General features: G+C 39.7%; 1 protein-coding gene across 1 annotated transcript in view; it reads left to right on the top strand.

The window, feature by feature from the left end:
- Tacr1 (tachykinin receptor 1) overlaps positions 1-23,659 on the top strand; it is a 166,182-nt gene that overhangs the window by 90,728 nt on the left and 51,795 nt on the right. The window contains exon 2 of the mRNA XM_048353576.1: positions 14,267-14,461. Within this exon, the coding sequence (XP_048209533.1) occupies positions 14,267-14,461 (195 nt within the window). The remainder of the gene's footprint in view (positions 1-14,266; positions 14,462-23,659) is intronic.

Here is a 23,659-nt window from a genome sequence, read left to right as displayed (position 1 = left end):
TAACTTGGCCTTAGACTTGACTGTAAGTGACCATGCCACATCCCTGGGCCTCATAGAATTCCTGTGTCTAGTGAAAGAGTTGTACTAAATGCCCCAACTCACTCTTCCCATCTTTCAACCTACCTACTCTCTGAGGACTGGGTTGTGCTCAGCATACAAAGAAGATGGGCGCTCTAACCTTATCCCTGGTGTAAGTTGCTTTAGTACAATGAATTGCCATTGACCTACTGTCTTCTTCTCAAAGTCCAAACCAAGAGACAACATAAATGGTCATTGAAACATCTCCCTTTGATTGAAGATTGTGTCTCAACCAGATATGGACACAATGATGCCCTTAGGGCACCTAACAGGCTTTTTTTTGCCATCATTCAACCCCAGTGATTGGTGATCTTTCCAAGTTCTGTTTGCGCCCTAACCAGCATCATGAGTTGTCTATCTTTGTTTTTTTAATTGTCAAAGTGATGTACAGAGAGGTTACAGTTTCATATGTTAGGCATTGGGTACATTTCTTGTACTGTTACCTCCTCCCTCATTCTTCCCTTCCCCCCCTCTCCCTTTCCCTCTCCCCCCATGAGTTGTTCAGTCAGTTTACACCAAATGGTTTTGCAAGTATTGCTTTTGGAGTCATTTGTCTTTTTATCCTTTGTCTCTCAATTTTGATATTCCCTTTCACTTCCCTAGTTCTAATACCAATATATACAGTTCCCAATGTACTCAGACAAGATACAGTTATAGTGCGAGTACAACCACAGGAAGGGGATACAAGAGGATCATCAAGGGGCTGGGAATATGGCCTAGTGTCAAGAGTGCTTGCCTCATATACATGAAGCCCTGGGTTCAATTCCCAGCACCACATATATAGAAAACGGCCAGAAGTGGCGCTGTGGCTCAAGTGGCAGAGTGCTAGCCTTGAGCAAAGAGAAGCCAGGGACAGTGCTCAGGCTCTGAGTCCAATGCCCAGGACTGGCCAAAAAGGAAAAAAGAGGATCATGAACAATGGAAGCTACGGTTTCACATGGCATGTTGAAAGTAATTACAAAAGTGATATAACAATCATTTCCATAACATGGAGTTCATTTCACTTAGCATCATCTTATGCATTCATAAGGGCATAGCTATTAGGCTCTTGTGATCCTCTGCTGTGACTAGCCTAAACCTGTGCGAATTATTCCCTATGAGGGAGACCATAGAGTCCATGTTTCTTTGGGTCTGGCTCACTTCACTTTAGTATAATTTTTTCCAAGTCCTTCCATTTCCTTACAAATGGGGCAATGTCATTCTTTCTGATAGAGGCATAAAATTCCATTGTGTATATGTACCACATTTTCCCGATCCATTCGTCTACTGAGGGACATCTGGGTTGGTTCTATATTTTAGCTATGACAAATTGTGCTGCAACGAACATTGTTGTGCTGGTGGCTTTAGTGTGTTCTTGTTTGTGGTCTTTTGGGTAGATACCCAAAAGTGGGGCTGCTGGGTCATAGGGGAGCTCTATGCTTAGCCTTCTGAGGAATCTCCATACTGCTTGCCAGAGTGGCTGAACCAGTTTACATTCCCACCAACAATGAAGTAGGGCTCCCTTTTGGCCACATCCCCTCCAACATTTATTATTGTTAGTTTTCTTGATAAAGGACATTCTTACTGGGGTGAGATGGATTCTCAATGTTGTTTTGATTTGCATTTCTTTTATGGCAGTGATGTAGAGCACTTTTTCATATGTCTCTTGGCCATTTTCAGTTCCTCATCAGAAAAGTTTCTTTTTAAGTCTTTAGCCCACTTGTTGAGAGGGCTGTTGGTTCTTTGCAGTTTTGTTTTGGAGGAATTTAAATGTTTTTGTTCTCCATATATTTTAGGTATGAGGCCTTTGTCTGTTGTATGGCCGGTAAAGATCTTTTCCCAATCTGTGGGCTTTCTGTTTATCTTGCGAGCTATGTCCTTTGCCATGCAGAAGCTCTGCAGTTTGATGCAGTCCCATTTGTCCACCCTTTCTTTGATTTGTAGCATTTCTGGGTCTTTGTTAAGGAAGTTCCATCCTATGCCAAGGAGCCCAAGTGTTTCTCCTACTCCTTCTTTTAGTGTTTTCAGGTATCTGTTTTAATTTCAAGGTCTTTGATCCATTTGGAATTGTTTTTGTTGCATGGTAATATATAAGGATCTAGTTTTAGTTTGTTGCATGTGTTGAACCAGTTTTGCCAGCACCATTTGTTGAAGAGGCTATCTTTCTTCCATCCTACTTTTTAGCCTCTTTATCAAATATTAAGTAGGCATATTTCTGTGGATTCATTTCTGGGTCTTCAATTCTGTTCCATTGGTCTTCAGGCCTGTTCCGGTGTCAATACCAAGCTGTTTTTATTACTATAGCTTCAGAATACAGCTTGAAGTTGGGTATTGTAATTCCTCCAGCACATGAGTTGTCTATCTTTTCTACAGCTAGATTTCTGCATGGTGAGATTCATAAGTAGCTCCCTAAATGATTTCAAGCCCTTACTTTTGATCAAAATAAACCACAGGAGGTGGAGCAGCTAGAGTGCCTATCCTGAACCTACCCACTTCTGGTGGAAGTGAGGGGAATTTTAAGGTTTCTGGCTAAACCATGCTATTAAATGGAGCAGAGATCAGGGAAGTGAGGAGCTCAATGGAACTAGGAGACCCTGGCCCTGCTGCAGTTCCGGGCCCTACACTAGCCCTGAAACTTACACCTGAATCCCATAGGAACTCTGCCAAGACTTCATTGAGAGGAAACTAGGACTCAAAGAGGAGGCAACTTGCCAAATGCTCACAGCAACAGAAGGTAGAAAAATCAGAGAAAAGACCACTTCTTCCTAACTTGGGTGGCTAGTGAGATGAGTTTAGTGCTAATTGTCACACATTAGTAAACATGTGGCCAGCCTGGCCTCTGCTGAAGTTGGTAAGAATGAAACAGCTAGGGCCATGCCTTTGGAGATTGGCCCTACATCTCCAGAGGGAGTATTGAAGCACATGGAAGGGAGGGTGGCAGGAAGAAAGGAAGGAAAAGGAAGGGAGGGAGGGGAGGAAGGGCTGCACAAAGGAATCCATGACCTCCTGGCAGCAGGGCTGTGCCCTGAGAGCTAATGTGCCTTTGTACCTGTCCACTGGTGTGAAATCCACCAACCACTGTCCTTAAGCTTCGCTTTTGCTTGGGAAGCTGCTTCTCTCCTCTCATATAATCCTAACACTCACCTCCCACATGATTCATCCTCTGACAGTGAACCACTGGTTCCTGGTGTCACAGCAGCTCTCTGTGAAGCTGTCTAACTACTCTCAGAAATTAGATTTACAGGATGGCAGGGAAACAGGAAACCAAATGGAAAGGGGGTGGTACAGAGGTGGGAGAGGGTGCATCAGCCTCTTCCTCTGTAAAGTATCTGGGTGTTGGCATCTGCTTGTGAGGAAATGATCACTCCAGTGTGTAGCTGCCCAGGTGCAGGTGCCCTCTCTACCAGAGGCTACTCAAGGTTGCATCAATTCCCATGTTGAAATGTCTCCCTGAATTTGGTTCAGGGAACTAAGGGGATGAATAATGCTATTTTAACTTATTTTTCCCCATGAAATACCATGTAAATTGCAAATTAAATACTTCCCTCCTTAACAGCAGCTATTAAGCTGATGCCACTGCCTCATTGGCCTTTCACTGTTTGGAGTACCTTTGGGTGCCTGGCCCTGGATCCCGTCAGTTGATGGTCAAAATGCCTGGTGACTTGGGCACCTTGGGTTTAAATGGGGCACTGAGGATCTGAGAAGAGACCACATGGCCTCTATAGAGATGAGCTACAAAGATACAAAAGGGAGCATGAATATGTCTTCAGTGCATGAAATGTACCAGACACCATCCAGTCTTGTTATGTGTGTTATCCAGCCATCTCTGGCAGTAATTAAAGAAAATTCCATTAATCCTCATTGGGAAGAAAACTGGGAATCTTAGCTACCATTTTAAGAGAGATTAAGTAAATGAAAAAGCAGTTTTTAAAAAGCCATGAAGCCAGGGAACGCACATCCTGTGCTAGGAGGCTGACAGAAAAAAATAATGTTTGTAGCATATAACTCAGGGCAGCAGAGGACAGAGACCAGGGAAGTCCTCACCAGCAGGAAGGGCCCCCACATGTATGGGAAGTGTTTACTTCCTGGAAAATATGTTTCTTTCTTTTGAGTTCTTTCTCTGCTTGGCAACCCCAATCCCAGCATCTTTCATATGACCTTTGAAACTAACTATTCTATCTGGAGTCTTCACTGAGGATAGGCAAAGAGACAGCTCAACACCAGCACAGAGTTACTGGGGAGCCTCCAGCCAAAGGTAGAGACTCATTGGTGCTTACAGGTCAACACTTTTAGAGTGGTCGTGGGAATGCTGGAACTGTCTGGTAGGGGGTTGGTATATAAGTAACAAACTGTGGGGTGTGTTTAACTATATAACAAGCAAAAGAGAACACAGCTGGAGAAAGAGAGAAAATAAAGCTGAGTGTCAGTTCAAAGTCCTGGTCTGTTACCAGCCAAATGGATTATAGTCAGTCAAGGAGAGAGGGATAAGGCAAGAATGGTCATAAATAAAGGCACTGGTCCTGGACCTCAAGATCAGAACATTGGCTATCTGGATCTAACATTCACAAGCAGAGGATCACTGGACCTGTCCTTCCTCACCAACCTTCCTTCTGTCCTTGGTCCTCCATGATCATGTAGAAGGGGTAAACTCAAAAGTCAACCTCTCTGCCTGATGCATACTAAATAGGGAAAGGGGTCAGTAAGAGCATCTGTATGTAAGAGCTATCTTGTGCTGAACAGGTCTTACAAGATTCAGAGGAACAGAAGACACAGCCCTGAACTCCTGGATAGGCTTCTAATTAAATGTCAGATGTGATTATAAACAAGCCACTCCTTTGCAGCCCTCTGGGCCTCTGTTTATGCTGTTGCCTCCTCCTACAAAATATGCTGCACATGGTTTTCTGGAGATGCACACTCCCACTCAACCTTCCAGGTCAAATTCAAATGTCATCTCCACTGAGAAATACCCCTGATTTCCCTGCCTGTTTCTCAGAGACTCCTGTCTGCTGTGCTTTTGCTTCATGCTTGTGGTAACTCCTGCAGCCAGCAATATGGCTCCTCCTTATCTCCATTTATGCCTCTCCAGGAGACCAAGACTCCCACTAACCATGGAACTTTCCATGTTCTACTGTGACACAGAGAGGAGGTTAAGTAAGTCTTGCTAAACGTATGATGAAGAAAAAAGCAGGTAGATAAGCAGGGCACTGTTAACTCATGCCTGTAAGCCTAGCTCCTCAGGAGTCTGAAATCTAAGGATCTCAGTTCAAAGCCATCCCAGGCAGAAGACACTCTTACCTCCAAAACATAGAGCTGTGGTTCAAGTGGTAGAACACTACCCATGAGCACAACAGCTCAGGGACAGGCGCTGAGTTCAACCCCCAGAACCTGCAAAACACACACACACACACACACACACACACACACACACACACACATGCACTCACACACATGCATGAACGCACACGCGCACACACACACATGCACACACACAGTTACATAGCAAGGCACTATGGCTGATATATATACACTTAGATACTTGTGTGACTGAAAACTGAAAGATCATAGTTCAAGACCACCCAAGCATGAAAACCCAAAATATTCCATCTCAACCAACAACTGGGAATGTAGCATGTGCTTATTATCTTATCCACTGAGAAGTGCAGAATAAGCCAGAGAAATAAATGAAATCTTATCTCAAAACAACCATTCCAAAAACTGGCTAGAGGCATGGTTCAATTGAGAATACCTACCTTACAAATTCCAGACCAAACCCCAATACTTCCAAAAATAAACATTTATAAAAGCAGTAGAAGCAAAGGTAATGGATATATGGCATCCACCTGAAAATACTTTGATAAGAGATTTTCAACTAATTTTACATAAATTCAACCCGTCAGTTATGGTACTTGAGATCGTTCATAAAATAGTTAGTCAAAGGATCAAACATATCTAAAATCTTAACAAAACAAAATTTTATATTTGTCAAATACAAATGATCAAAAATAAATTAATGAGCCTGTACCAGTTGCTTATGCTTGTAATTCTAGCTCCTCAGGAGGCTGAGATCATGGATTCAAAACCAGCCCAGGTGGGAAAGTCCATGGAACACTTGTCAGCAATTAACCATCAAAAAGCCAAAAGTGGAGTTGTGGCTCAAACGGGAGAGCACTAGCTTTGAGCAAAAATTGTTCAGGGATAGTACCCAGGCCCTGAGTTTAAGCCCCAGGACAGGTACCAAATCAATAAATCAATAACAAGGAAAAAGAAAAGGTAGTTCACTTACTCTATTCCTACCATATTTTTGTAAATTTTAACAACTATGACTTCTGTTTCAACTAATCAAACATCAAGGCTTGTTTTGACACAGTTGCAAATTATGTATCACCTGTTCCAAGTACATTTCTGTTCCATTGGTTTCTTAATTTAGCAAAAACATTATTTTAATGCATGCTCATATTAGCAGCAATGCAAAACAAATCAATTTATCTTCGTCGTTGAAATTTGAAATGAATTTATGATGCCATTCACAATGTCGACTGTTTCACCTTCCAAAAACTGAATTCAGGAATCAATTGGATTAAAAGAGAATTGAATCATTATTGAAATGATTTTCCATTTGAAAAATGTGGTCAGCCTGATACAAAATTGGGATAATTTAACTACTTGCCAAGTTCTGCTGACTGAGCCAACAATTGGCCCTTTGTACAAAGCACCAAAAAAATGGAATTGAAAATCACTGAAATTAATTATTTAAGTGATAAGTCATGCTTCACAAGGAGATAGGCAAATACTCCATTTTCTCTGCATATACACAGTCTTTGAGCACTTATTTTGTTTTGTTTGGCTTGTTTTCTTTTCTGATAAGTTCTCATTGTGTAGTTCAGGCTGGCCTCAAGCTTGAGATCCTCCTCCCTCAGCATTTCCAATGCCTGGATGATAGGTGTGCCATCTACACAGTTGTCTTAAAATAATAACTAATGTATTGTTGTAGATATGTTTCTTCAGCAGATTAGTCTCTTGTTTCTCACATGGACAGTAGTCCTATAGAAAGTAAATCTTTATTTTTTTTCTTTTTTTTCAAATTTTTATTATCAAACTGATGTACAGAGAGGTTACAGTTTCATGCGTTAGGCATTGGATACATTTCTTGTACTGTTTGTTACCTCGTCCCTCATACCGAAAGTAAATCTTTAATAGTACTCGGTGTAAATTACACATTTATTGGAAACGTTTGTTGAAAAGCAGAAAACTAGCATTTACTTTTTCATTAATTATGCACATTTATTTATAACATTACTGTCGAAAGACCCCTTTTTACAACTACTCAAACATAATAAAATATAATTTAGAAACAAAAATGTTTTAAATACTTTTGTAACCCAGAAGGCACTATCAATCAATCTTCATATCAATCAACAATTGTTATAATTTACATTGAGCAATAAGAATAAAATAGCTATATAGTATAAACCAACTGTAAAACTCATGGCGGGGGAGGGAAATGGGGAGGTGGTAACAAGTTGGATAAGAAATGTATTCATTGCCTTTTGTATGAAACTGTAACCCCTCTGTACATTACTTTAACAATAAAGAAGTGAAAGGGAAAAAAAGAAGTAAAATAGCTGTAGCAAGAGTTCCAAATAACCATATCACACTGCAGGATTAGTCAGCATCTGTCTTGATCATATTTCTGGTAATTTCCCAGGCTTCTCCTGGATCTGAGCACACTGGGGTCTGGGGCCTAAGACATTTCAAGGTTGTAGGCACAGAACAGTATGGCTAACTGGTATACCTGGCAGCCATCGAAACCACCAATGTAGAATAGAAGTCCCACCTCTACAAAAGTCTGCATCCATTGCATTTAATCAGGGATTGTCCTGCCTGGTAGGCTTGAGTGGGTGATACCATCAGGGCTAAGATTGAGGTAGGGCAAATGAGCCATTGCCTTGGAGCAAAATTTAAGGGGCACAAAATTTCAGTAAGTGAGCACCAAATTCTTGATGCAATAATTCAAAGTATCAAAGTTAATGCAAAGAATGCACAAATCACAAAATTTTAAATAAAAACTTTGAGTGTCTCACTCAGTTCACCCTAACCCCAGCACCTATATCCACTATCCATGGGTTGAATAGAGAAGTGTGGAAGAGGCCCATCCTGAGGAGGAGGTGGAAGCAGCTCATTCTCTGACACTCACTCCTAACCCACCCCTTTGTCCCAGCTGCCCTTGCTTTAAGTTTTCTGTTGCCAAGGTTAAAAGTCAAGCCTAAGATTATGCAAACATTATGGCTATTACTTGGAGAAGAGAATGGCAAAAAATGGGAAATGCTAAACACATTGTGTCATACTAGTGGTTCATACATAGCCTACCAAGCCCAATAAACTCAGTGTTTCAGCCCCACAAGAAATACATCTTGCTGTTGATTACAAAAAACTTCAAAATTGGTTAGAAGAAAATATTAAATGAATGCCAATGTTACATTGCATAAGATGAACATTCAACCCTATCTCAGATAGTAGCCAGTTGTATTTTAATGGTTGTCATGCCCCAAGAGGAGCCACCAGCTTGCAGCTATTTAATAAAGTAGGAGTTCTTTGGGCAAAGTCAATTGACACACCCAAGCAAAGTTACCTATTACAGAAGATTTAGAGATGGGTGAGGACAGTCCCACTCCTCAGGAAGCTGGACATCTAGCAATAGGAGTAAAGTATAAATTGCTACCAGATAGAATGTGGGGATCTATAAGGTAACATGGCTAACAGGACAATATTACAGGATGCTTCAGTTGAATATGGTTATAATTATCTCTGTGCAGTTTTAACACAATCAAAACTTTTTCATAAAAAAAGATGTTTTGGATTATTTTTGTTGGCTGTCAGTTGATTGGTTGGATTTTTGGGTTCTTTTGTGTGGTGGGGGGGGGGGTCAGTTAATATATGCTAGTCCTAAGGCTTGAACTCAGGGCTCAGGTGCTGTTTCTGAACTTTTTCACTCAAGGCTAGTACTCTACCACATGAGTCACAGCTCCACTTCCTGCTTTTAATTGGAGATAAGAGTAGTTAATTGGAGATATGAATCTCACTGTCTTTCCTGCCCAGGCTGGCTTTGAACCTCAATCTCAACCTCCTGAGTAGCTAAGATTACAGGCATGAGCCCACAGTACCTGGGCAAGAAATTGATTTTTTTCATCTATGTTTAAAGGATAGATAAGATTTCTGTAGATGGTAGTGGAATAAGTAGCGTATATAAGGAGGGAGGGAGGGAGAGAGGGAGGGAGGGAGGGAGGGAGGGAGGGAGGGAGGGAGGGAGGGAGACCACTGTGCTCAGATAGAACACCAGATTCCAGGTGACCACCTTCCTGATTGCTGTTGAGCTTTAAGTTTATCTACCCAGTGAGCTTCAGACTCAGCATCCTCAGGCCACTAAAGGTGAAGAATGTTCCTGGAGATGACATTGTATTCTCTTATGGTTCTAATTCCTCCTGCTCTTGACTCACCTAAACTTGCACAAAGGGCAGCAAGCTGTAATCTCAGGAACAAATCTAGCCCACCACCTGTTTTTGTAAATAAAGTTTTATTGGCACACAGTCATATCCAATAGTTTTCTTAATGTCCATGGCTACTTTGACACTACAAAGGTAGAGTTGAGTAGTTAGGATTGAAACTATATGCTCCTTGGGAGTTAAAATACTTGCTGACTGAACTTTACAAAAGTTTTCCAACACTTTATCTAGTCATACTCTCAATTGTAATTACCTTGGTCATTTGAACACAGGAAGATATGGTTCCTTAAAGGAAACTTGTACCATTTCTGAACAAATGAGGAAAGATGGGGATGAGATCTGGGGGGAAGAATTATGGATGAAGGAGCTTATAGGACAAACGTCCTCACTAAGGAAGAACAATTTCTCTGCCTAATGATTGAGGGCTGGAGTAGAAATCATGAGAACACATACATAGTATACACTTTGACAGATTAAGGGAATGCAGGGTGAGAGCTCTTTTTATAAAGTAGAATGTGGGTGGGGTACATATATAATTCAAATCAGAGCTGATGGCCCTTTGTGAATTGGAAATAATCTGAAGTGGAAAACAAAATCCACATCCCACAGCCTCTACACCTCTGACTCTGGCAGCCTGATTAATGCATAAACCAGAATGATGTTTCATTGACTGCCTTAGTCTCATGAGCACAGAGCAATCAATAAATATTTATTAAATGTATTTTCCCAAGGCTTGCAGCACTTGTTCAGTGATATCTCATAATCAAATAAGAAGAAATTATTCATGGCCGATCATAATAAGCATACAAATGTATGTTAATCGGATGCAAGCTAGGAATGAGGAGTATGAGAGAAAATATTCATCCATCTATGGACAAATTATCCAAATGGTACTAGCTTTTGAATAAATAAGAAAGAAGCACATTACACAAATCCCAGAATCAAGAAATACAAGAAAAGAAGAAATGCAGATTGGAGAAAAGAGAGATTTATCAATAATTCTGTCTTGAACAAACTGAAATATCCACATTTTTTGAAAGCCAATCTTTTTTAGTGTCTCTGGCTTTATATAGGCTGTAGTTTTATCTGTCACTGGAACAGCTCCCACACTCAGGAACATCAGCATTAACTGAAAGGGGCTCCCACACTGCAATTTTTGCAATAAAGATAAAATATGGCTTTCTGCCACCCATTTGAAGCTATGGCACTATTGTGCTGATGCAATCCCCCTGAAGCATATACATTAGCTATATGGAGTGGCACTGGTTGGTGTATGGCTTATGAGTATTATGATTCATTTATTTAAGATTGAGCATTTATCCTGAGTTAGAAACAAATTAAAGTTTTACATTTGAGATAATATTTAAAGAGAACAATGTAATTACCACTGTCTCCCCTGTGTGTCTCTTCCTCTTTCATAGTTTGAGATTGCACAGTGAGGGGAGACACCTGAGTGGTGCTGGAGACTGAAAGTGAGATAAGACATCTGCATGGTTGCTTGTCTAGCTTTTGATGTGGGCAGGGAGAGGGGAAACAAAAAAAATACTGCGTTTTGGGAAATCAAGACTTCTCAGGGTTCTTTTCAAGACAAAGATGAAAGATCTTGGAGTCTGTGTTGTACTTGGGTTCTTGGAGTCTTGGGTTGTACTTGATGGTAGCTGGCTCATCAGAGTGAGCTAAAGAAGTCAAATGATGCTTGATTCAAAGCCACTTGAGTTATCTTCACACTTTCTTTGTCAGTAATGGGGCTTGAACTAATGGCCTGGGCCCTGTCCCTGAGCTCTTTCACTCAAGGCTATTTCTCTACCACTTTGGTTCTCAGCATCACTTCTGGTTTTCTGGTGGTTAATTGGAGATGAGAGTTACAGACTTTCCTGCCTGGGCTGGCTTTGGACTGGGATCCTCAGATAGCATACTCAAAGATTTATTCTTGTTAACCAGCATTGGTGGTTCATGCCTGGAACCTAGCTATTCAGGAAGTTCAGACATGAGAATTGTGGTTCAAAGCCAGCCCATGCAAGAAAGTGTGTTTCCTCCCTAATTAAGCATCAAAAAGCCAGAAGTGGAGTTTGGGCTCAAGTGGTAGAGCACTAGCCTTGAGCAAAAAAGTTAAAGGACAGCACCCAAGCCCTGAGTTCAAACCTAAGTATCAGTACCCACATCCCACAAGAAAAAAAATTTACATTTGTTACCTACCCCATAACTCCTCCAAATCTCTTCCTAATTCTAATCTGTCCTGACTTTAATAATACCCATCCATTGTCAAGAAGGCACTCACTCTGAGAGTGCTCACAATTTCTTAGTGTATTTATAAAGGCAGACTTGAAGCATCCCCCTAACATCCAGGCTCCCTATACTGTCAGCATCATTGCTTTTACAGCTCAAAGAAGGAAAGCCCAGGCCCCAGCACACACACACAAAAAAAAAAATGCACAGAAATCTACTCTCAAATTTCAAGCCTTTTTCAAAGCAAAACTATCAAGTTTTCCAGGAAGTCAAATCTAATCCTAATACAGAGAGAAGGCTTCAAATGCTTCCTGCTCTTGGAACAGGATGCACAGCAGGTTTACCCCCAATCCAGCTTGAGCACACCTCTTTGAGCCTCTTCAATAGACCACCTGCCAGTCCAAGGCTTGATTACTTCTGAAGCTTCCCTAAGGCTCATCACTAAGGATCACACACTGAGGTCACTTACCCTGCTGTCACATTCTGTAGCTGATTATTGATACACCTTGATTTCCTGGAGAAATTAGATGCTCATAGGCCAGAAGAAAACAGCCATGCTCTGCATGTAGCAGGTGCTAGGTAAGAATTTGTTGAGCACATCTGAATGAAATGGCTTTACTTGCAGCCCTGGCCCCTGTCCTAACCTGGAGATCCTAGGAGTCTAAAGGCCACAGTAAAAAGAGTCACGTAGTATTTTGTCAAGCCAGCTGACAGCTGTGCTGCTATTTGTACATTTGTGAAGCTTCTGTTGACAATTCTGTCCCACAAATGCCAGAAATACCTGCTTGTCAGAGACTTAAAAGTGTGATTCTGGGTGGTGTCAGGTAATATTTAAACCCCAAAGGCTGTAAAAGGATCATTCCTATTTCAAAAAAAATGTATATTTTAAAAGAAGAATCTACAAATTTTGTATGAAAAATATCCATAGGGAAATGCCATTGCAACGGAAAGGGGCAGAAATGATTTGCTTATAAGTGGTAAGAGATGATGATTGTGATATCTACTATTCTTCACTTCCTTGCTACTATCTCAGAGATGATGCACAAATGCAAAAGGGACATAACTCACTCAGACAACACTGCTTAGTCCAAACCCTACCTGTGAAGTAAGGTAGGAATAGCACCAAAGACCTCTCTGTGTTTCCCATTTCTCTCAACAAGGCTTCATCCCTCCTGTCTTTAGCTTTTCATGTCATCTACTGCATCTGCTTTAGCACACAGGGAGACTTTTATAAGGCTGTGTGCCTCATGCTCATCTCAGATGCTCTAGGAGGTGAGGAAGATTTCTCCAGGAACCATGGGGGTTGCTACCCTTGGACTACTGATTTCTGTCTCATACATATTTATATCCCTCTCTGATTATATGGACTGATATTTGGTTAGTAAGTTTTGATAACACTACATAAGGACTTTTTAAACTCCTGCAATCATGTGCCACTTAACAGTGGAGACATGCTGTGGAAAATGCATTAGGCAATCTCATCACTGTGCAAGCCCCACAGAGTATATTCATAGAAAGAGAGCCCTGATACCATTAGGCAATATCATTTTATGGTACCATATTCACATATGTAGTCTGTCATCGACTGAAACCTCTTTTGTGCAATGCATGACTTTTTTTTTCCTTGTGGGAATTCAGATTGAAATTCTGGGCCTACTGCTAGTTAGAAAAGCACACTACCACTTGATCCATGTCTCTATCCCTTTTTGCATTTGGTTGTTTTTTAGAAAAGTCTGGCTTTCTTTTGCTCAAGGCTAGCACTCTACCACTTGAGCCACAGTGCCACTTCTGGCTTATTCTGTTTATGTGGTGCTGAGGAATCAAACCCAGGGCTTCATGCACAGTAGGCAAGCACTCTACCACTAAGCGACATTCCCAGCCCCACCTTCACTCTTATTTTTCTAATTTTTCCATAAGCCATTTACCAGTACTTGGTTATTATGTCCCTAATATGAGGATTTAAGTGATGAAAATGTCCCTTAGAATGTTGTTAGATGGGTCCTCAGATATTTAAAAATGTACACTTGCTTTTTCTTATGGATTTCAGCATCATATGACATAAGTCAGAGATCTGAAAAATAGAATATGGACAATAGGTGTGAATGGCTCACTCCTGTAATCCTAGCTACTGAAGCAGCTGAGATTTGAAGATAACAGTTCAAAGCCAGCCTGGACAAGAAAGTTTGTGACATTCTTATCTCCAATTAACCACCAAAAAGGTAAAAGTGGAGCTGTGGCTCAAGTGATAGAGTACCAGCTTTGCACAAAATGGAAAAAAGAAAAAAAATCACCCAGGTCCAGAGTTGAAGCCCCAAGTACACACACACACACACACACACACACACACACACACACACACACACACGAAATTTTTAAATAAACTAATAAAAATAATATAGTTTCTGGAAGTTTTCACTGACTGAAAAAAATCATGATTATGGTTATAGGTTTTGGTTAACTGTATCCTTTCTTCTCCATTCCAGGTACATGGCCATCATCCATCCCCTCCAGCCTCGGCTGTCAGCCACGGCCACCAAAGTAGTCATCTGTGTCATCTGGGTTCTGGCTCTCCTGCTGGCCTTCCCGCAGGGCTACTACTCCACCACAGAGACCATGCCCAGCAGAGTGGTGTGCATGATCGAGTGGCCGGAACATCCCAACAAGATTTATGAGAAAGTGTGAGTAGAGACTTGAACCTGCTCTGAAGTTGCTGTGGTGCAGGGAACTTTTGTGTTGCATCCTTTCTTGTTGCTTCTCTCTTTCTATCTTCTTTTTGTCCGTAAAGAGGTAATGTTAAAGAGGTTAGAGGTAAGAGGTAATGTTAACAAGTAAGAGGTAATGTCCATTAAGAAGTAACCAAGAAGTTTTCAGGGGATTATAGTATTCCAAATTATTATTCTGGGCTTCTAAAAGAGAATCCCATTACAAGAGCTGGATCCTGTTACAGAAGGCTCTTTAGGTACCTCCAAGTATCCCTTGGGCTTTTATCTAGATATTTTCCTGTCAGTATCTACATTTCTTTGTCTGGGAACTTGTTTCTTCTAACCTACCAATTGCCACTTTGCCCTCCTGCACAGCATGCTGGGAGATGGGGTCCTCCTCCCAGAATCTCTCAACAGTGGCTAATGGCAGTTGGCATGTAGATACTCTGGTCCCTCTCTCAGACAGTGTCTCTGAGGATTGAATTTAACACTATGTCCAGTTGCCCTGGACCAGAACATCACACTTTACTGGCTACCATTCCTTTCATGTATCATGGTCCCATACCCTGCAATGCTTCTTTCTCCTCTCAAATAGGATATTTGCATTCAACTCTTTTATCCTGATTTCTATCTCTGTGGAAGAACAAACTGAAATGGCTCCTTTCAGAATTTTATTGTTGGAGAAGTAAGGAAACACACAGTGAAATGTCTGGGAATGTAAGGCCCAGCACTTTGGGGGTTACAGAGGAATTACAGGGCAACCCTGTTTATCTCACACAGGGAGGGCTGGTCATGTTTAGGGTTTTGCAAAGTATGTTGGCAATTTTCTCTAATACTTCTTATCTTAGAGGTAGCAATGCAACAGCTTCATTTTTCTTTTACTCTGCTCAAATGAGCAGCAATGTGACATTTATATAACCACTAGCTTTCTAGACTGACAGCACATGGCTGAAAGTGGCTCTTTCTGAAAGTCCTCCGTAATTCTCCAATCTTGGGTATCATAAAACAATACTGGTCTTAGAATCAGAAGAGCTGGGTTTTAACGATGGCGTTGCCCCTAGCTATATAATCACAGGCAAAGATCACAGCCCCACCTCATTACTAAATGTAAGACTATAAAGCACAGTTTCCCATAAACTATAGTTGGGGAGAGCAAATGAGATAATGTATTCTCACCAAGTGAGCTATTAAATGCCATACAAGAGTTATGAACCAAATTCACTGAATATCAGTATAATTGCATGGCCTTTATATTTACTAAAAGCTAAAATGAAACACAATCCCTGTCATACCCTCAAGATAGAGGGTTCTAGAGCCCGAGGCACACAGAGTTACATTGGTGTGTCTGTTCCACAGAGCATGGAAATGTGGCCTGCCAGGAAGCAATATGTAAGGCTCAGACATTGCCTTTCAGACACAGACAGTGGGATTTCATCAATCAAGCAGTGGGAGAAATAATGCTTAGCCTAGAAGACATTGAAAATTGTTTTTTTCAATGAAACTACAAGTCTGTGCAAGGTATCAGAGGGAGAAAGAGCACAGCTTTACAAGCCAAACTGGATCTGTGAACATGATCACACCAGAAGGTTCCTGCTAAAGGGGGAAACACCTGTGAATTAAATCTGATATAAACTCCATTGACAACACAGACTGTGGCTATGTTCTTAGTTCTCATGATCTTTTCAAAGTTTCATCCACCAGCTACAAATCTTCATTTCAAAATACTCATGATTCTTTCATCAAACAACAAATTCTAACTTGGGAATAGATTTTTCCCCAGATCTATAGTTGTGGGGTGTTTTCTTTGGGGGGGTGGGGGGTGTTTTTTGAGAGGATGCATCTTTTTGCCCAGAAACAGTAATGTTTAGAGTCCCATACTTGAACATTTTTGTGTTTATTAATGACTAGCAAATCCCTTTGAGACTCAACACAGTCCATTGTATTGTCCCCGTTCCTTGCTTTGAGAGTTGAGAAGCATTAGTGGTTGCATTGTTTATTTCATCATCCTAACCTAAAAGCACAGTCCAGCTTATAAGCATCTGATTTTACCTAGTCAAGATGTACAACATGTTTATTAATAGGATATTAAGGCCAAAGACCCTGTACTTGTCATTCACAAATTGATTTGACTGTGATACAAACATAATTCCAAGATTCAACAGAGCTTTTTTTATTCACCCTCATTTTCTTTCTGTCAGAATTCTTCGTAACACAGTATGCTATTCTGGGGGGAATTTAATGTCTAAACTTGGTCCTTAATTATGTCCCTTTCTTTTAGAAGCAGTGTTAATCATTTCCACAGTATACAATAAACCCCAATTTGAAACCTGGTGGAAACATTGTTTTGAGTCAGTATGGTAATTCGTATCAGAATGTGGGCTCTGGAATTAGACAATAGCTTACTCTCAGCCCCATCACTCACTAGTTGACATATAATGCTCACATAATTTAAAGTCTTTAAGCCTGATAGTACATTCCACATAGAATGGTTCTAGAGCCTGACACTGGTGGCTCACACCTGTAATCCTAGCTGTTCAGGAGGCTGATATCTGAAAATCAGTGTTAAAAGCCATCTATGCAAGAAAGCCCAGGAGAATCTCTACCAAAAAGCTAGGTATGGAACTGTGGCTCAAGTGGTAAAGCACTAGACTTGAGCAAAGAAAGAAGGGACAGCACCCAGGCCCTGACTTCAAGCCCCGCCACCAGCCTCCAAAAAAAGATGTAAAGTAACCGACATGATGTGCTCAACCCAGTGACCTAGTATTACACCTGTGGAAGGATCTGGTTAATGTTAACCACCCTTATCAACATCATTCATTAATAGGGCACACTGGAAGATGATGAGATAATGGTCTGGGCAGATGATTAGGCTCAATTTGTCTGATAGATCATTTGTGCCAACTAATTACATAAAGGCATTTTGAAAAAAAATCATAGGTTGCTGTAAATGTGTTCTGGCTACTTGGTAAGCCTCCAGCCCTAATCATTTTTCATTCAGATCCCTTATTAATACATGTATTAAATAAAGTACTTTTAAAGACAAGCAAATCAATAAAAATAAAAAAGGCAATTCAAAAAAAGAATGGCCAAAGTTTTAAGTATATACTTGACAAAAAAATCAAATAGATAATAAATCTATGAAGATTCACTCATCACCAGCAAAATGAAAACCAAAGCTATAATGTTAACATACTACAAACCATAAAGACACACACATTAAAAAGTCTGAGAAGACTTGTGGTGATACATGCCTATAATTCCAGTGACTCAGGAAACAGAAGCAGGAGGCTCATGATTCTAGACCAACCTTGGCAAAATTAATGAGACCCTATGTCATAAACAAATACAAGTCAAAAGGGATCAGAGTGTGGCTCAAGTGGTAAACATACTAACAGCACACACACACACACACACACACACACACACACACCTGCAAAAACTAATTATTTTGAACTTTTGGTAAAAATATGAAATAATAAGAACTTTGGTTAACTGCTAGAGGTATAAATTGTCAAATCTACATTGAAAATATTTTATAGTAAAAAAAAAAAAAAACCTAAGGGCTGGGGATGTGGCTTAGTGCTAGAGTACTTACCTAGCATACATGAAACCCTGGCAGGAAAGTCCATAAGACTCTTAATTCCAATTAGCCACCAGAAAACTGGAAGTGGCACTGTGGCTCAAAGTGGTAGAATGCTAGACTTGAGCAAAAGTGTTCAGGGATAGCACCCAGGCTCCAAGGTGAAGCCCCACTAATGGATAGAAAACAGAACCAGCACTGGGGAAAATAAATAAATAGATTTAAAAAAAAGCATGCACATACATAGCCAAATCTATTTAACATTTTGCTCCTATCATTATTCTTAATCCCCTAGAGACATTTCATAAGTAGAATAAAGAGTTGTGGTACCAGCACATAATGGAATACTTTATCACTAATAAAGTACAATGTAGTTTCCCATAATATTGGTGACTGTCATAAACAAAGTTCTAGAACCAACAGAATGAAATGCCTTGTTTTGAATATATAAGTGCATGGCAAAACTATTAGTGGCCAGTGTGCAAAGACCCTGGTTCTCAACCACAGGAGGGAGAGTGTGTAATAAGGAGGCATTTTCTATGCCACCATGAATAACTTTTACATCTAGCACACAAGAATTGTAGTATAAGATCTCTCTAAAGCAGAAGAGTCACTTTAATTTTGATGACTTCCCTCTAAACAGAATTGTATAAGTGTATATTCCCACCAGTAATGTGTGAGAGTTCCAGTTTCTCCATAGCCTCATCAACCATCTTGTCCTTTTGGCTTTTTGATTATGCTCATCTGATGGGGGTAAAAATGATATCACATTACAGTTAAAGATGTAAATTTCCCTTATTAGGAATGAGGTTGGTATATCTTTTCACTTTTGTTAGGCATTGGTGCATACATTTTACAATCTGTTCATTTCATTTGCCACATCCTTGAATGTATTTCTATATCATTATGTGAATGTGTTTGTGTGTGCTGCCCAGATATATGTCCTAAATTAATCCTCTCCCTTGAAAATGGGTTAACCTAGTGGTTTCTCTTCACTGGCTAGTCACATAAAACACCAGACTTGAAAATAGGCTTCTTCTATCTTTACCAACCATTCAACGGACAAAGGCCTCATCTCTAAAATATATGCAGAACTAAAAAAATTACCTTCTTCCAAAACAAAACCACAAAGAACCAATAGCCCCCTCATCAAGTGGGCTAAAGACTTACAAAGAGACTTCTCTGATGAGGAAATGACAATGGCCAAGAGACATATGAAAAAGTGCTCTACATCACTGGCCATAAAAGAAATGCAAATCAAAACAACATTGAGATTCCATCTCACCCCAGTTATAATGTCATATATCAAGAAAACTAACAATAACAATTGTTGGAGGGGATGTGGCCAAAAGGGAACCCTACTTCATTGTTGGTGGGAATGTAAACTGGTTCAGCCACTCTGGCAAGCAGTATGGAGATTCCTCAGAAGGCTAAATATAGAACTCCCCTGTGACCCAGCAGCCCCACTTTTGGGTATCTATCCAAAAGACCACAAACATAATCACACTAAAGCCACCAGCACAACAATGTTCATCGCAGCACAATTTGTCATAGCGAGAATCTGGAACCAACCCAGATGCCCCTCAGTAGACGAATGGATCGGGAAAATGTGGTACATATACACAATGGAATTTTATGCCTCTATCAGAAAGAATGACATTGCCCCATTTGTAAGGAAATTGAAGGACTTGGAAAAACTTATACTAAGTGAAGTGAGCCAGACCCAAAGAAACATGGACTCTATGGTCTCCCTTATTGGGAATAATTAGTACAGGTTTAGGCAAGTCATAGCAGAGCATCACAAGAGCCCAATAGCTATACCCTTATGAACACATAAGATGATGCTAAGTGAAATGAACTCCATGTTATGGAAACGATTGTTATATCACAGTTGTAACTACTTTCAACGTCCCATCTGTATCTGTAGCTTCTATTATTGATGATGTTCTTGTATCACCTTCCTGTGGTTGTACCTACACTATTTCTGTAATCTTATCTGAGTATATTGGAAACCGTCTATACTGGTATTAGAACTAGGAAATTGAAAGGGAATACCAAAATCAAGAGACACGGGGTAAAAAAAGACAAACAACTACAAAAGCAATACTTGCAAAACTGTTTGGTGTAAGTGAACTGAACACCTCATGGGGGGAAAGGGAAAGGGGGAGGAGGGAGGAGGGAGGTATGAGGGACAAGGTAACAAACAGTACAAGAAATGTTTCCAATGCCTAACGTATGAAACTGTAACCTCTCTGTACATCAGTTTGATAATAAAAATTTGAAAAAAAAAAAAAAAGAAAATAGGCTTCTTCTAGCTGCATCTCCAAACCCGTGGGAGGACCAGCATGGTTTCCTCTGCCATTCTCTGTTTCCAACCCTCAGTAATAGAACATTATGCTAATGTTATAGCATTTACAAAAATAGAAACTTGGCTTATCATTATTATCATATCATCTTAATTGTAATTGAGTCCTATCATAATTAGCAACCTAGGAGCCTGGCCATAGTTTCTCTTCCACAATGGTTACACAACCCAGGAAGTCCAATAGGAATGGATTTGGTTGACAGATGATTTCATAGGTGACCCAAAGTGAGTCTTCCTGCTAGAGCAAAAAGCACAGAAAAAGAGGTGACACTGACCAAAATGCATTGCATTCATAAACGGATTTGTAGAATGGCAACTTCTTTGTACAACTACCTGAACATAATGAAAATATAAAGGAAAACACAGGGAAAGAAAGATGAGAGAACTTAAAAGAAAGAACAATTGGGCTTGATAAAATTAAGAAAAGTGCAGTAGCTTTCAATGTTAATGAAAGCTAAGGCCTGTCTTGCAGATGCTGTACTGGGGGGTGAGGTCCTAAGGTAAGAGGACAGTGGCCTTGAGGATTAAGGAGATAAATGAGCCAAAAGAGGACCTTTTTATCAGAGGGACCACCACAAAGGTCAAGGAAAAGTCTAGAATGAGGAAGAAAGATGAGAATGACATAAAAAAGAGTGAAGTTTGGATAGCGTATGAAATTTTAGTTTCCCTGAGTCATTTAAACATGTTGGTCATAGGTCATTGTCTGTCAAACTTCTACCTTGGTCTATTCTAGTAGGGGGTTAGAAAAAAGGAAGACCTTCCTCTCCTTGCAACAAGAATGGGAACAGAGACTATTGTCAAAAGCAGGATCATTTGTGACTATAATTACCTGGGACTTGTGTGGAAAGGTACATGAAAGTGAATACACAAACTCTGATTATAAGTACCTGCAACAGTTGCTACAGGTACCAATTATGATGAAAGAACATAAAAACAAGCCTCTGCCAACATTTACAGCACTTTCCTTTGGGATATTATAATACATTAGTAGGAACCAGTTAAGAGCTTTATGTTTATATTCTTTACTTTCAAAAACAATAATTAATAATAATGATAAAAAAATCGGTTCACTGACAGAATAAAAGCCAGGGGAAAATAATAGAAAATAGACTTGCATCATTACAACTACTTCTCAAATTTTCTACCTTCTTGATTCAAATATTTAAGAGAGAGAAGAAGGATGAAGTGGAGGAGAATGAGGGAAGAAGGAAAGGAGGAAGGGAGGGAGGAAGATATAGAAAGGAAAAAGGGAGGGAGGGAGTAAGGAAGGGAGGGAGGGAGGGAGAAAGAGAAAGAGAAAAGGAAAGGAAGGGAGGGGAGGGCAGGGCAGGGCAGGGCAGGGGAGATCCTTTTGCCAAGCTACTCCAGGCCTTGGTTTAGGGGCAGAAGCATATTTGTGTTTCCAGAAGAGATTGTTTATGCTAGCTGTTGTGATTCATCTCCTTCCCTGACATCCACTGCATTTAATAATATATCCCAGGTTCCCTAGCATTGTCACTACTATTGATAAAAAGCAGTTGAACCAAGAATGAAGAGTGCACTGACACTACTGGGAAATCTGAAGCATAAATATAAGCACTGCACCTTGACTGCTAGAAAGAAATTAGAACAAACAGAGAAAACAAGAGGGCAGTGAGAGAAGATAAGGAGAGGAAGGGAAGGTAGGGGAAACAGAAGAAAAAGAAGAAAGGGAAAGGGAGAAAGAAAGAAAAGAAGAAAAGAAGGGGAGAGGAGGTAGGGGAGGGGAAGCAATAGTAAGGAAGAAGAAGGGAAGGGAGGGGAAGGGAGACAAGAGGAGAAGTGGCAGGATTTTTGGAACCATATGGAATTGATTCATTTACTACATAGTTCTGCCATAACCAAAATATAAACAGAAAATGGAGAAATTTTTAAACACAAACCTACAGTTGCATTTCTGTCACAAACATGGACATAAACACCTCAGCTAAAATATTCACACATACACACACAAAAAAAAATAAATAAAATCCAAAGTCATCTTAGAAGAACAATGCTTTATTTTTAAGCATGACTTTGTCTGGAAAATAAAAATAGTAAATTATCAGGAAATCTATTACTGTATTTCATCAAATTAATTGGTCAAACAGAAACCTCTCAAACTCATCTCAAAAAATGTTCAAAATATTTTTACTGCAATATATCTTAAAGAAAAAAAGTAGCTTACATCAACCATAATCCTAGACAAGATAGATCTCTTTTCTAACAAAAAAAATATTTAAGCTAAAGACAAGAATACTTAGAATAATTTAAAAAAAAAAAACAGGCAGGACTTAAATGAAAAAAAAAAAAAGTCCACCTCACGCTACTCTAGTCTTTACTGACTGATGTAGGAAATAATTGAGCAGTATATTTTACAAGATCCAAGACTCAAAAAACTATTTAAGTGTATTGTATATAGAAATCAGTCTCCTTTTTGTCTTTAAATAATTCCATAAGGAGATCAATTCTCCTCAAGCTTTCAAACTATATCCAAGAATATGTCCAGGTGGTTAATCATTTGAGAGAATAAATGGTTGAACAACAGTTTAGGAAATTATTGGCTAAGAAGAAGGAATTTTGATATCAGCAAAATAATGAGAGAATAAGAAACAACTTGCTTTTCCAGGTGCCAAAATACTAGGTGCTGGGGGTAAAAAACAGAGACTAGAAAATTACACACACACACACACACACACACACACACACACACACACCCCACTAGAAACCCACAGACATAAAAATTTATGTCTGTGCATGGTAAAGATTTGTCAAATCCCTAAGATTCATCTCATAGTTTGTTTCAAATTATAAAACCAAAATACTCTGGGACTCTTTACTCAAATGAGTTTTTAGATAACTGCACAACTTCTAACTTGGAGAACTGCAATATTAAGTAGTATATAGACCCCTCTATGTATACTTAATCAAGTTCCCTTCCTGAAAAGTATGTTTAGTTCATCTTTACAGATAATCTACTATATGGCTTTTAAACCAGGAAGCACAAAAGGTAGACTGGAAAGGATTTTCTCTCTCTCATTCCAACCTTCTCCATAATCAAGGTTCTCAGTTTGGGATAAGTTTCCAAAGTTTCTTCATTTTGCATTATAAAGTACAGCACTATATTCTTATTTTAACTTTCTGTACATAAAATAAATAGTACATCCTATTCTTGCCTTCCCCTATAACTTTATTTTTATTTTTTTATTATTGAATTTTTTCTTTATTTTTT

The sequence above is a fragment of the Perognathus longimembris genome, chromosome 8 (genome assembly GCF_023159225.1).
Source record: "Perognathus longimembris pacificus isolate PPM17 chromosome 8, ASM2315922v1, whole genome shotgun sequence".
NCBI classification, from domain to species: domain Eukaryota; kingdom Metazoa; phylum Chordata; class Mammalia; order Rodentia; family Heteromyidae; genus Perognathus; species Perognathus longimembris.
This window is presented reverse-complemented; position numbering and strand designations above follow the sequence as displayed.